Source organism: Leuresthes tenuis, unplaced genomic scaffold, assembly GCF_036924035.1.
Source record: "Leuresthes tenuis unplaced genomic scaffold, fLeuTen1.0.hap1 SCAF_16, whole genome shotgun sequence".
NCBI lineage: Eukaryota > Metazoa > Chordata > Actinopteri > Atheriniformes > Atherinopsidae > Leuresthes > Leuresthes tenuis.
The window spans coordinates 29,383,480-29,396,764 of record NW_027325370.1 but is presented as its reverse complement, the minus strand read 5'-3'; the positions used below and the strand labels follow the sequence as shown (position 1 = coordinate 29,396,764).

The 13,285-nt window shown below is 38.1% G+C and overlaps 2 protein-coding genes across 3 annotated transcripts in view; both read right to left on the bottom strand.

The window, feature by feature from the left end:
* The window catches only part of LOC140271521 (tubulin alpha-1C chain-like), a 366,226-nt gene that overhangs the window by 188,713 nt on the left and 164,228 nt on the right, over positions 1-13,285 (bottom strand). The window lies entirely within an intron of this gene.
* On the bottom strand, positions 41-8,490 carry ctdsp2 (CTD (carboxy-terminal domain, RNA polymerase II, polypeptide A) small phosphatase 2). Of its 2 annotated transcripts, none has more exons than XM_072366243.1 (7): positions 7,812-8,490; positions 5,338-5,489; positions 4,036-4,137; positions 3,632-3,688; positions 2,940-3,032; positions 2,351-2,536; positions 41-1,711 (listed from the first exon to the last, which is right to left on the bottom strand). In XM_072366243.1, exons 1-7 carry the CDS (start codon positions 7,870-7,872, stop codon positions 1,586-1,588), a joined length of 777 nt encoding a protein of 258 aa, XP_072222344.1. In that variant the 5' UTR covers positions 7,873-8,490; the 3' UTR covers positions 41-1,585. The 2 variants fall into 2 exon arrangements, with proteins under 2 accessions (XP_072222344.1, XP_072222343.1); XM_072366242.1 differs by having other exon boundaries at positions 5,338-5,492; positions 7,812-8,489.

The following is a 13,285-nucleotide window of genomic DNA, read 5'->3' as shown; positions in this document are numbered from 1 at the left end:
GTTCCTATGTGTAAATGGAAAAAAAAAATTCCAAGCAATGTAAAATATAAACATACTTTATTTTAATATGAAAACTGGCAGATCCTTTTTGACTGTTTGAATTCAGGTACAAAAAAAATGAGCTTTGACATTTTATCCTCCAACACAAAAGTCTGACTTTAAAACAAATAGTTTTGGTCATTACAACTGAGGCATTTTCATTGTCATATTTTACTAGTCAACATGCAGGCAATAAGAGCATCAAACATAAAGAAAAACCATTCTACCAGGAAAACATAACCCCACGAAAAATATTGTACTGATTTTTAAATGACAAAAATGTATTCTTTGCACAACCATTTCACAGGTTTAAATCTGTGGATTTGCTTTAACTTAACACTTTGTGAATGTCCATTAACAGTGAAAGAAAAGTATGTTATTTAGGCACCATCAAACACAGAAGGCAAGCTTCAATGCAGGTAAAACAGATTTCAATACAAAATGTTGAGCATTAAGGAGTACTGGACAATTAAAAGCTTTTGGCCAATAAATATGAAAAAAAAAACTTGTATACTTGTTCAAAATATCAAATTTGATAGTTTCAAGTGTTGCACTGCAAGTACCACAGCCACTGGCATTACACTCGCTCTTGACAGTGTTTTCTCATGCTCAGCATGACACATCATGCATGTGTAGGTCTATAAATCTCAGTTCAGGCAGAACACTATTCTCTGTCCCAATTTCAAAGGCACAGTTTTTACTTTCAGCACTGTCAATATCAAACAAGTGCAAGTTATTTGTCATATAAAAAGAAAGACATAGTAACAAATTAACTATTATATTTGACTGAAAACCATGCTATGTGCCAACATGTCCAGTGTGTCCCTTTTCAATTGACAATCTAAAACAATATTTGCACTGTTTATCTACCTTTTAACCGATATCAATCCAAGCACTAATGATTTATATTGCATGTCTTGTAGAAATGTTCTTCATAGTACAAATAAGTAAAATATGCTTTTGTTTTTAATGCTTATTTACAGGTAAATAAGGCTACAGTAATGTGTTCTGCTGACAGCAAATGCTGGCTACTTTAGAGTTACTGTTCAAATCATGACAGAGCTGGGTTGCATAGAGGAACCTTGTTTACCATTTGAAAATAGATTTCCTTATAAAAAAAATCAAAAGGTATAAAAATTGATGGAAGATAAAAAAAGAGATGTTTTTTTTCTTTTCTTTGTTGTTCCTAAAAGGCACCGAAAAAACATGCAATATCCAAAGTCAAGTCAGGGCAGGCAGTTTTCTGCTTTGTCAAAAGAACCACTTTAACTTTCATACTAAAGTTCATACTCAAGCGACTGTGATGGGATTGCTTTGGCTGTTTTCCGCTCATTGTAGTTAGGCTTTCAATAAGTGGTTGTCAACAGTGTTAACACTGAGGTCCAGAGAAAAGGCCTCAGAGTTTTTAATCAAGAGTTTCAGCTTAACCAAAGATGCAACAAAGGATTCTAGGCAGAGGCCGTGACATCACAATCTGGAAACTCTACTGTATTTGAATAAGTCACAGGCAGGATCTCTAACTCCAGTCGAGCAGGCCCATCTCGAGCTAATGTCCACGAAGTTGGTCCAGCCGAGTGTAAACATTATCAGCTTGGCTGAGCTCCTCAAACACAGGCAGAAGGTTGAGCAGTTCAGCATCGTCCACGTCATCAAACCATGACACCACAGGAACCTGAAAGAGAAAAAATAAATGAATTCATTAAAAAAAATATATATATCTATATACATACATATAGATGGATAGATATAGACATGTAGTTGATTTTCAGTGCAGAGGGGTGTGTTCTGAACCAAAGGGATCTTAAATATGACTTGTTTGCAGAATAAATTTCTTTTCACCAGTATTAGAACTGAATAATGAGACATGAAAAGGAGTAAAAAAACAAATTCTCAGGGTTCTGCCACTCAAATGTGAAGGTTTGCTGCATTCTTCGTTTTTACATCATTATTCCATTATTGCTTGGACAAATTAAAACTGGAAAAAACTTGAATGTGTCATTTTCGGTTCTGAGAATTCACAGCATAAAATTTTCAATCTCTTGCACTGCTTTACAAACAAATCAAATGACATAAAGAAGGACCGAGCCAACTAACTTCCTAAAACTACCGACCACTTTGACTCTTTTCATGCTCTTCATTTTTTCTCTTATATCATATTATAAGAATTTCTTGTCAGATTTTTAATGATTTGATATTTATAACTTTTTAACTAACTTTTTTAACCTTTTTGAAAGGTCTATATTATTTCTACAACATCAACCATTCCTTTTTACGTTTACGTCATTTCTAAAAGAGTTGGGTAAAAACTCACAGCATTATTAGGGTGGAAGATGTAGGAGGAAGGTGAGTTATCCAGAATTAGGGTTTTGTGAAGGTCTCTGCCCAGGCGGCTCAAATCTTTCACATAACAGCCCTGGTGGAATACACAAGATTCCCGAAATAGCCGGGCCCGGAATACACCACACTGATCCAGCAGGTCAGTCACTGGGTCTGCATACTGATGGAGGATTGGTGAGCAAGTGAGGAATGACAAGCTAATCAAACAATTTCAACAAATTCTACATATATCTCCAATGGCACACTGAAGGAGGAAAAAAAATCAATTAAACAAACTCATTCATACTAGGCTGTACTTGCTAATCCAAAATTCAAGTTGGTTCGTGTGGTCATTCCTACATTCTTCAAAAATCTGTCCGTATAAGCTGTTGCATGTATGTTTATGTAGTGTCATATATTTTTTATATGGCTCAGCTTTCCACTTCTCCTATGTTAGTAAGCTTGTTTTTAAGGAAATATCCAGCCTGGGCTGAGAGAGAGCGGAACAACATTAATCACTGAACAATTTGTGCTAATGCTTGCTGAAGAAAACCATGAATCTATTTCAGCATCTATTCCAGTACCTTAGCAAGACTGGCTGTAAACAGCACACATTCAAACAGTTCTCCCATTCTTTGCAGGAACTCATCCACAAACGGCCTCTTCAGTACATACACCTGTGAAGCAGACAGGATGTCAGTAAACATGTCAACCTGAAGGACTATTAAAGTGCCATTCCTTTCTCTTTACATTTGTATCATTTTCAAAGGTTAGCTGCTTATGGCCAGTTCCTGAAACAAGTAATCAAGAATAGGCCGTGCCAGTGTTAACCAGCCTATCCTGGATTACTTGAACCAGGCAAAGGCCCATGGAGGATTCCTTTCATACACACAGGGTCCAAGGAATCATATTTCTGAGTTAATTACATTTCCACATGTCGAATAGAGATGTTCTACACTAAAAACAAAAACAAATGATCTAGTACATCATGATTCAAGAGTATTTTTTCAACATCTTCTTCACATATGCTGTTCCATATTTTGTCATTTATTAATAAAATTTTAGCTAACATTACTTTTCTTGCCGATGCATCCACTTCTAGGTGCATTCTTGTTCATTATCTGGCCACTAGAGGGCTCTGCACACCCATCTTTTAAAACCTGTCTGATCAGCTACAAGACACATCCCTATTCAGCTCAGCAAAGACTGCAAACACATCAACATACATACACAAACACAACCAATTCCGTCCACTGCAACAAACACAACAGCTTACCTGGTGTGTGGTCCCCTCTATCTCCACCGGTACAATGAAGTCCGCATTACTAATAGGCTGGAGGGAGAACACAGAGGGAGATGGTTGGCATACTCACTCACATGAGCCATGCTGTTTACACTCACATAGCATTATGTAACAACTGAGCAGTAAGAAGCCAACTCCTCACTGCTGCCATAAATCACAGAGAACAACCAATACAAGCTAAATAAAATTAATTTGATGCTCCTCCAACACGTGGTGGTTTTTCCGCAGAAACTCTTACACAGATTTGTAAAGAAACACAGAAAGGGCCATTGATCTTCAGCTTTGTTTTTCACTCAATCATGCTTTCTATCTTGATGCTTTAGAGACCACGGAAGCAACATAAAGAAAGTGATGGAAGTGAATCCTTGTGTTAGTACCTTGAATGAACTGTGCACCAAAGTCTCATCAAGGTCTATGACCACACATATCTTTCCTTGATCCTGGGACTCCACCTCAGGCAGGAGGCTGGCTTCAGATTGCTGAGGAGACACACAAAGACTTTTCTTAATGTCCAGAACACAACACACCAAAGTCTTTTGTGTTATCTGTGCTGTGTGAACAGCTAAAGAGTACGACTTTTCTCAAAAGTGCAGTAATTCATAGAAAAATTTAATCTGGGTCAATTGATTATATTTGGGAATTTAGATTAAATTAGTGTTAAATAGGCAAATCAAAATGTAGAAGTTTATTTACTGTCACAGCTATGGAGTTGTACATATTTGGATTATTTATATAGTTTATCATATCTCCCAAATGCATCTTGTCATACTCAACCCGTATTCAACCCATATTCACCCGTTTCAAAATTATATTAAATAATATATAAATAATAAATAGTTTCAATAATCACACTTTCAGACATTAAGTGTTTCCCTTTTGTTGTTTTAAAAAATATATATATTCTAAGCTCTTTATGAATAGAGTCAAGATTAAAGTAATCATTAATATATTACATAACAGGAATAGCTTATCTACTGGGAAGGAAAATTAAGATAGAGAAAGATGCAAGTATTGAGAAAAAACAATAAACCCAAAGCAGCAAAGTCCCGCTAAAGCCAGTGTTTTATCTGCCTTCATTTTATTGGAAGCCCGCAATGCTATAATCAGGCTTCTGGCTGCAGGTTCCTGTTTGTTACTGATGCTAGAGGACATCCTAAACATGAACAAACATGGTAACTCATTAAAATGCCCCAAACACGAAACTGAGTACCAAATCAGCCTGACAGCATTCACCAGTGTGACCTGCAGTGTGCAGCAGGCACTCAGAACTCTTTTTTTCAATTCCATCTCAGCAAATATAATATAGAATTCTCAGCTTGTTTGATCTCTTTGCCCTAAAGCAGTCACTGGCCTTGGGAGATCAAGTGTGAATCTAAGGGATTTCATATCCAGACATTTGTGGTAAGTTCTCAAAATGCTAACAGCTGGTGCACCAGTGGTTTTAATGCAAAGTTTCAAAAACCAAAACTTGATGACAATGAGCACATTTTTACAGCATCATGTCTGTTTATTTGCACATGTGGCCAAACTATTCAAACACCATCTCTTTATGGCAAATAGTGTGTGTGGGTGTAATCAAGAAGTCAAATCCTAAATAAACAAAACAAAACAAAACAAAAAAGCCAGAACCGAGCTGAGGCCTTCAGGTTGTTTTCAGCTGTGTGAAATGCCAGTGTTACCTTGACAACCGTCCCATTTTCCTGTGTCTCCACCAAGGCCTGCTGCGAAGGTGGCGGTGGTTTGGGGCCATCCTGAGCTTGGATGCAACAGAAGAGGGCTTTGAAGATGTTACAACTCCGAGGCTGTTTGAGCGCAGAGCGACTCACCTGGCCTGCTGAGCACAGAAAAAGAGAAACTTTCATGAGAAAACTCTCCAAACTAAGTGGAGCCTTAAATTACATCCCACAACTCACGTCAGCATGTAAACTTATCTTATTTTTACAAAATAATATCTTGATACAAATTTGCAGAAAAAGAGAGGACATGCTTATAAAAAGGCATAAAGGAAATTCAGTATAATATGAGAAAGTTTTTTCTAGAATAAGCTTCCCTTTTCCCAAAGGCACTGTCCATCTATCAACAAGGATGGCAAAGCCAACACATGAAATCTGTTTTTAATGCGCCTGGCGCTGCTGCTGCTGCTGCTGCTGCTGCTGGAAATGGCTGGTACATGTTATATAATCACAGAGGGCGGGAAAACCCACACTTTTCAGCAGTACCTTCAGCAAAAAAAAAATTCCAACCATTTCAAAAACCAAGACCTTTCGGGGCTGCCTGAAGCTAGCCAGAACAGTCAGATAGGCAGCCAGTCAGTCAGTGAACCAGACAAGCAAGTCCCACCTCAGTGGTCTGTGCAGGTCTTTGATCAGTCACTATACAGATGAGTGCCCCAGCCCCATGTAACACCTATGCCACAGCGAAACAAAAGGGAGGAAAGCAATCTTGCAAGTCCCTGTCTAGTGTATTTTGTAAAAGGACTTGCAAACGGACACAGAATCTAAATCTTTAGACAACATTTCATTATAGTTCATACACTCTCAGTCTGTGCAGTGTGCCAGACAACTGCATACTCAACGATTTGCTCATTTTATCTTTGAACTTACAGTGTCCAAGCTAATCCTCATTGCTCTGAAGTCATAATGCATACATGACAACAATCCTGTTACACAACTCCTTATTTAAGACACAAAGGACACTGGATCTCAATTTGTTAATTCTACAGATAATTCAACACAGCTTTATAGAATATGTTTAAGATGACTCTACAGAAATAATATACGCTGCATTATTTCTGTAATACATAAATGAGGGTCCTTAAGGCATGTAAATCAGCCTTCAGATTTCAAGAGGAGGATCATATTGGCCATGTATGACATAACACAGTAGAAGTCGCCCTCATATAAAACGAAGGGAGATTAATCTTGCAGAGGTTTATCAATGGCAGCCAGATAAACCCATACTGCAGATACATCACTTAAAACCCACCCAATCTAACAAGAGCTGGACAGCAAAAATGGGTATATTGTACACACTTGAGTAATTTTTATAGCCAAAACATCGCCCGAGGCAAAACGCACAACAGTCTCATATCATGCACGATGTTAACAACCGAGAGGTTGAATAAGAGAGCAGAGCCTCGTTCAAGTCGGAGCAAAGTGTGCAAACAACGAAATCTTTGAAACGGCGCTACAATGGGCGTGTGCAGAGGGGTGTGTTTGTGCATTCCGCTGTCAATAGCGCGGCACCTGGTAGTGCTACACAGCCCCACTGTATAACCAACAACCACCTTACACTCCTTTACACCTACCTGAGGCATAACATGTGTCATAATGCAAAACCAGACCCCGCTCTGTTTGTCTCATTTTTCAACCAAACGTGAAAACAGCGCAGCGGTCGTTCCGTTGACACGCACTGATTTGTGACCACCATCTTTCAAAACGTGAGAACACACACACACACACACAAAAAAGAAAAAAAGAGACTTGTAGTTGAGAGAAAAAATGACATGGGTTGAGACTGACATACAGGGCACTTTGGGCTGACCATGATGACCAGCAGCATTGCAATCTGGAAAAACTCAACAGTGATAATCTTAACAGCACATGTACAGAGACTCCACTGGTTTGCACAGTATCGCAGAAAGGGACAAACAGGATCAACAATAGTTAAGCTCTGGATGGCAAACCCACAGCGTAATGGAGACTGTGAACTTACACCTCAGCAGGAATAATTTATCTACGGTAAAGCAGAGGGGGCAACATAATATTATGCCTTGGAATGTAAAACTAGTGCTTAATGTCTTCAACTATACCTTGGCATTTTATGTTTTTCAGCAGATCACTGAAGGAAAATAAATAACTTTACATATTTTAGCCAAATGTCAGTAGCAAATTAGCACATTAAGATTGTTTATGGCTCCACTGCACGACATGCTATAAGGATAGAATCTAAATGTTACAGATGTGCTTGATAAATGCCAAAACAAGGCAATGCCTCAAAGATCGCGCTCAGCCAGCGTACGCAACCTTCATCTGTCACGTAAATGGGCGCACTACAAGATCTCTCAAAGCACTTGCTTGTTGTTCAGAAAAACAAGTCACAATATCAACCCACGCGACAAGAGTATCAAAGCAAACAACATACCCCAGTTTACCTGTTTTCGGTAACACTTGAACGTCTTCTTTCTGCACTTGTGTGATAACAGAACTTTCCATCTGACAATCACTGAGCCCTCAAAATCCTCAAATCCTGTCCTCGAGCACAGATGGGCATCCCTCATTGGGTTTTGTTTTTGTCAAGTTGACTAGTATGTCAAGTATTCACCAATGATTCTTGTCATCAGCCTCAGTTACAATCCTCGATGAGATTAGGATTGATCTTGTTCCTGGGTTCCTTTATTCTTCCACCGCCTCTTGTTCTTCCGTCGGAGGTCTGCTGTCCGGAGAGGGGGCAAGGCACTTGAATATGTTTTTTTGGAGGCTATCTGACACTGTGTGCACTCCGTCTTCTCGGGTAGACTGCTACTATTACTGGTGATATCGCCAAACAGCTTCCCTCTCCCGTCGCGGTGAAGTCCTCACTTTTGCACCAACAACATGGAGAATCCAGGCGAGAGAAGGAAAACAACCGAGGAAATGGGGCAAGGGAGGGCGGTTTCAAGCCACCCCCTTACTACAGATAAACAACATCGAGTGAAAAGCCATAAAGAACGAAGAAAAACCCTGATAATTGGTCAGACACCAAAAACCCGAACATAAAAATGATTCCGGTGATAGCTGCTTGTAAAATGTGACTTTTGCTGTTATCCAAGGTTTTGTTTTTCTACGGATTGGACTCCACGGGCGCCTTGAAACTGTCTCTACTTTATGATTGGGCGCAATGGTGGAGGAGGCGTGGTTAAGGCATTCCTCCCCATCCTGCACGCGTCTCACCGAACACATTCCAGCGCTTTTCGTCTATATTAGATCACATTGTTTGTGAATTGATTAAAAAACATTTAAAAAAGATATACCAGGGCAAACAGTCTCATAAAATATGCATTAATAAAAAAAGTTTTAATTTTGTATTTGCTTTATCCAGTTGTACGCTGGGTGTATATTTCAGTTTTCTGCAAATGTTTATCATAGGGTATGTCACGTGCATTTCTTTCTTGTTCAATAAATATATTTATTAGAGAAGTCGGGAACAGTTATTTGTGTTGTAACTTTTACAGTTCAGAGTAATACCCACCATCTCAACAATTACCACAATAAATAGTACTTTATCATTGCATTTAGAGTTTAAATTCGAGTTTGTCCACAGGCTGACACTTTAGTTTGGCCTTTTCTTTAAAGTTATAACCTAGAACTAGCAGGCAAACCAAAGGAACAACAGGATGACTTAGATAAAATGCATAAATGGCAAACAAAGTGTACCATTGAAAAAATATGAAAGATTGCTCTATTAATTTAAATTTGATTAACTTTAAACTTGTCTTTTGCCAAAACATAGACTGTATTGACTTTAAAGAATTCATTAGAAACAGATTAGCTTGAACAGAATATATGTCTGATATATCAATAACTTATAGTAAAAATTTAGGCCATAAAAATGTAAATAGACATACTCTTCCTTCAAATTATAAAGCAGGTAACAGGAGGATCTTTTTAGATTTACTTGATCTGATTTGCCTCTACAGCTCACGCTAAACATAGTGTGACTTGTGTTTTGTTGGTGAATATATCTCCATGTAAAATTATGTGTATGACGGTAACATAAAGGCAGAGAGAAACCAGGGAACCACGGCTACTTTCATTTTCTCTCTCATTTTGCTCCTCTTTATTGACACTAAGGTAAAATGTTTGAGGGTGTAGGGTGGGGCTTATGTAGCAATATGACTATCACTGAACATTTGAAAAACAATGCTCAACTTTACCATGAGAGCGCTGGTCATAAACATCATAAGATGGTTTCATCATATGGAAATAAAGAATAGAATGCACACAGTTAAACTGCTCATTACAGTTCAGTCAGAGCATGTATAGAAAGTTTAGGTTACTGTTGTTTTATTTAGGCAAGTAGCACTAAACTTCAGACATGTAATGCTGTAAAGCTTTGATGGTGATTGTTTTCATACGCTGACAATAACGATTTTGCGATTGTTCATCAGTGAAAACATTTGTTTTATCTTGTTAACACAATAGTGGATTTGACATAATGTTAAGCAATGTGGTCAATCATTGGGTTTCAAGATATCCATAAATTACAGCATGACGGTTCTAAATAGAGGAGTATTTGTGTCTAAATTTAGACTCATGTAAATCATGAAGAAGACAACCCAAACAGCATGCAGTATACCCATAAGATGGTTTAGATGGAAAATAGAATTAAATGATAACATTACAGTTGTTAATAAAGGAATAGCTGCATTGTTAAGTTGACCCATTTCAGACACGTGTAGGCCCACTACACCATGAGCTTAGCCACCGCCTACAGTGGCCACACTGCAAGACATAAACAAGAACGGCTCTGTCGTTTGCATTCCTGGATTAGAACATTTTAAGGCACCACTGACACATGTATGAAAAATATACAAATAAAATAAGTATGGACTGCAAAGCTGAAAAATGTTGTGTGCTTTAAAGCTGATGCAAATGTATACATAATCAACTTGAAATCCATTATCTTTGCCTGCTTTCTTTTGCATTCCTCTCGGAGGACAGCCTGACAGACAAAAAGAACACAGAGGTCAGCTACTGTGAATGAGGCTGCAAGCGGAGAGTTTAGGGGTGCCGCAGTCAACCCCTTAAAAATCTGTCCAAAGAAACTGATTACAAACATCACTACCGCATTTTTTATCAGTTGACAGAACTAATTCACACTAGTTTCAATAAAGAAAATAAAAGTCATGAAATAATGATACAGGAGATGTAAAAATTCATGACTTGTAATTTCATGTCTGGGTTTATTGTCCTTGTTCCGGGGGATTGCTTTAAATTCATCTACTCATTTACTTATTTGTAAAATTGCAAGTTATTAAATGAATCCATTTTGTGAGTGGAATCTTAAAAAAACAACACTTCTTTGGTTCCACATCAATGTATAAATAATATATTTCGCATTAAATCAACCGCTTGGGGAATTTTTTGTTAAACATGACAAAACAGACATTCAAAATACAATGTTGTTTGTTCAAACAGTCAAAGTTTAAACAAGTTGAGACAATCACTTATGAATCACAAATGAAAAAATCATGAACAATCAACAAATGAACTGTGCATCAACTTATGTTGACATCAACAATACCAAAAATCACATTTACACCCACTCCATCCATCAGACATTGTGGTTCTATTTCTGCATTTAACACTTGGGTGTCCACATGATCTACTTACAGCCTCATGCACTCTGCCATGCATTAACAAGTTCCAATCCTTCTGATGATAATCTAACTGTTGAAATATGCTTGGAGCATCTGAACCTCATGTAGGGCTGGAACTGTAAAGTCTACAATCATGTGATTTGCTGGAAGAGGCACCCTCCTCACCACCCCAACCCCCTTACCTCCCCTCCTCTCCCACCTCACAGACCTGCCCCTGAGTGGCCTCTGCTATGCTATATTTCCAGGAAAGGGGCCTACAGGACAGGCTGTGAGGCCTAAGCAGGGAGACATTGGCTCATTGAGAAAAACAAAAACAGAGAGGGGCGGTGGGAAGACTCTCCCCTATTACATAATTCAACCTCCATGACAGGGAGAGAGAGAGAGAAAAAAAGTTCTGTGCCACAATGCAAAGAAAAATCCATCAGACCCGCCTGTCCACAGTTCTCAAAAGCTGAGGCACTTCAATGTTGGAATTTGGGAAACACTGAAACCAGCAGGGCTTGCTTCCAGTTACACAATAGTTGCAACTCCTCAGACATACCGTCACCACAGGCAGGCGCAACACCAGCACCTCCGGATGAATACACTGAATATTACAGTTACAGTCAATGACTGTAGCTTTCTTTTTGTTTGCTTTAAGTACAGCTATACTGATTCTGTATTACACAAACACACATAAATGGACACACACACGTACACACAATGGAACGTACAATGCCCTTTAATCTTGTGTTGTGTTGTAAACTGTGGTGGTGAGCTGTTTTCTTTGCACAATGCACTGCCTCCTTGTGGTTAAAACATGAACTGCAAAATATTGAAGGCTGAATTCAAAAAGGCTGCAGAGGTTATAAAATGTCATTATCTAAAGTACAACTGGTTGCTTGTAGAACAGAACTTTTGGGGAAAAATTACCATTCAGTCTTTAAGTGTATTTACCATTCAGGCCACAGAAAAGGAAGATTTTTCTGAAGACTTGAGTTGAGTGGATCTAACATTTATCTGTTTACCACTGTGTTTTTATTGTTTTATAACTTAAACTATCTTTTTCATGTTTGCATTGTATAGTAATTAAGCTAAAACTTGTTCTCTTCTTGAACCTTTTTATGTTCAAACGTGGAATAGTTGGGTTAAAAGTCTGGGTACCACTTGACTAATCAAGTCAAAATCTCAGCTCATCTACTCAAAAAACATGGCTTTCAGATTCAGTTGATTAATTTTCTTCAAAAAGAATATAGTGTTTACTATAAACAGACAGTGTTTTGACCTGTACACTAGTCGACCACGACTTTTTAGCTACTAATGTGGATTGAATGACAATCATCTTACAACATGATTGTCCTGTTACTAAACTGGGTGCTGACATTCATGTGGATGTCGCTTTGACATTTATAGTACTCAGTCTTGAGCCATCCTTATTTCTTTATGTATCGCTGAGAAAACAGGAAATAGGTGCAGACATTTGTAAAAATGTACAAACACAAATGTAAATATGATAAAAACAGAGTTTGTGCAATTCTAAAAAAGACTTTCCCTTCTGTCCCTTCTGACTTTCCCTTCTGTCAAGAAGAATGGCTTCTTCCCAGTCACCCTCCATGGAGACCATTCCTGATGCTGCTTCAGTGAACATTGAAAGGATCAACCGAAAGTACAGTTGCATCTCTCAGGTCCTGTGTTCAATTCTTGTTGGATTTTTTTTCCTATATATTAACAAAATACTGTTTATTTGCAGTAGACACTTATTTTCAGGCTTGCTTCTTATTTTGTCCTTCACTTGCCCAGTTTCTTCATTTTTTAAGACACACTGCACACCATGCTGAGATATGCCAATTGTCAGCTAATGCCTCTTTGGAAATATCTTGTTGGTCCAAAATACTATATCATGTCTGTTAAACTGTTAAGCTTCCTCTTTAAGAATTTATGTATCTTTTGGGACAAACTGCTAGTAAAAGAGTGTGAAGATAGAATTTAAAATTGGTTCTTTTCCTGGATGTCTTTTGTGTGTAGACACAAAACCGTTCCCTCCCCTTGACTTAAGCACCTTTTTGTGGTGAAATAACTGATAGATCAGTGTTAAGTGACTTAACAAACACATTTCTCTGAAAATGGTCAGCACTGGACTAAAAATGAGTGAAAAAGATTAACTCTGACTTTCAGAACGCCTGGAGAACTGTTGCTCAAAATTGCTTTAAACTATTAATGGAAAGGCTGTCTCTTAGGAAGTGAAATATGAATATAAAGAAATAGGGAGAAGTAATACGTTTGTACGC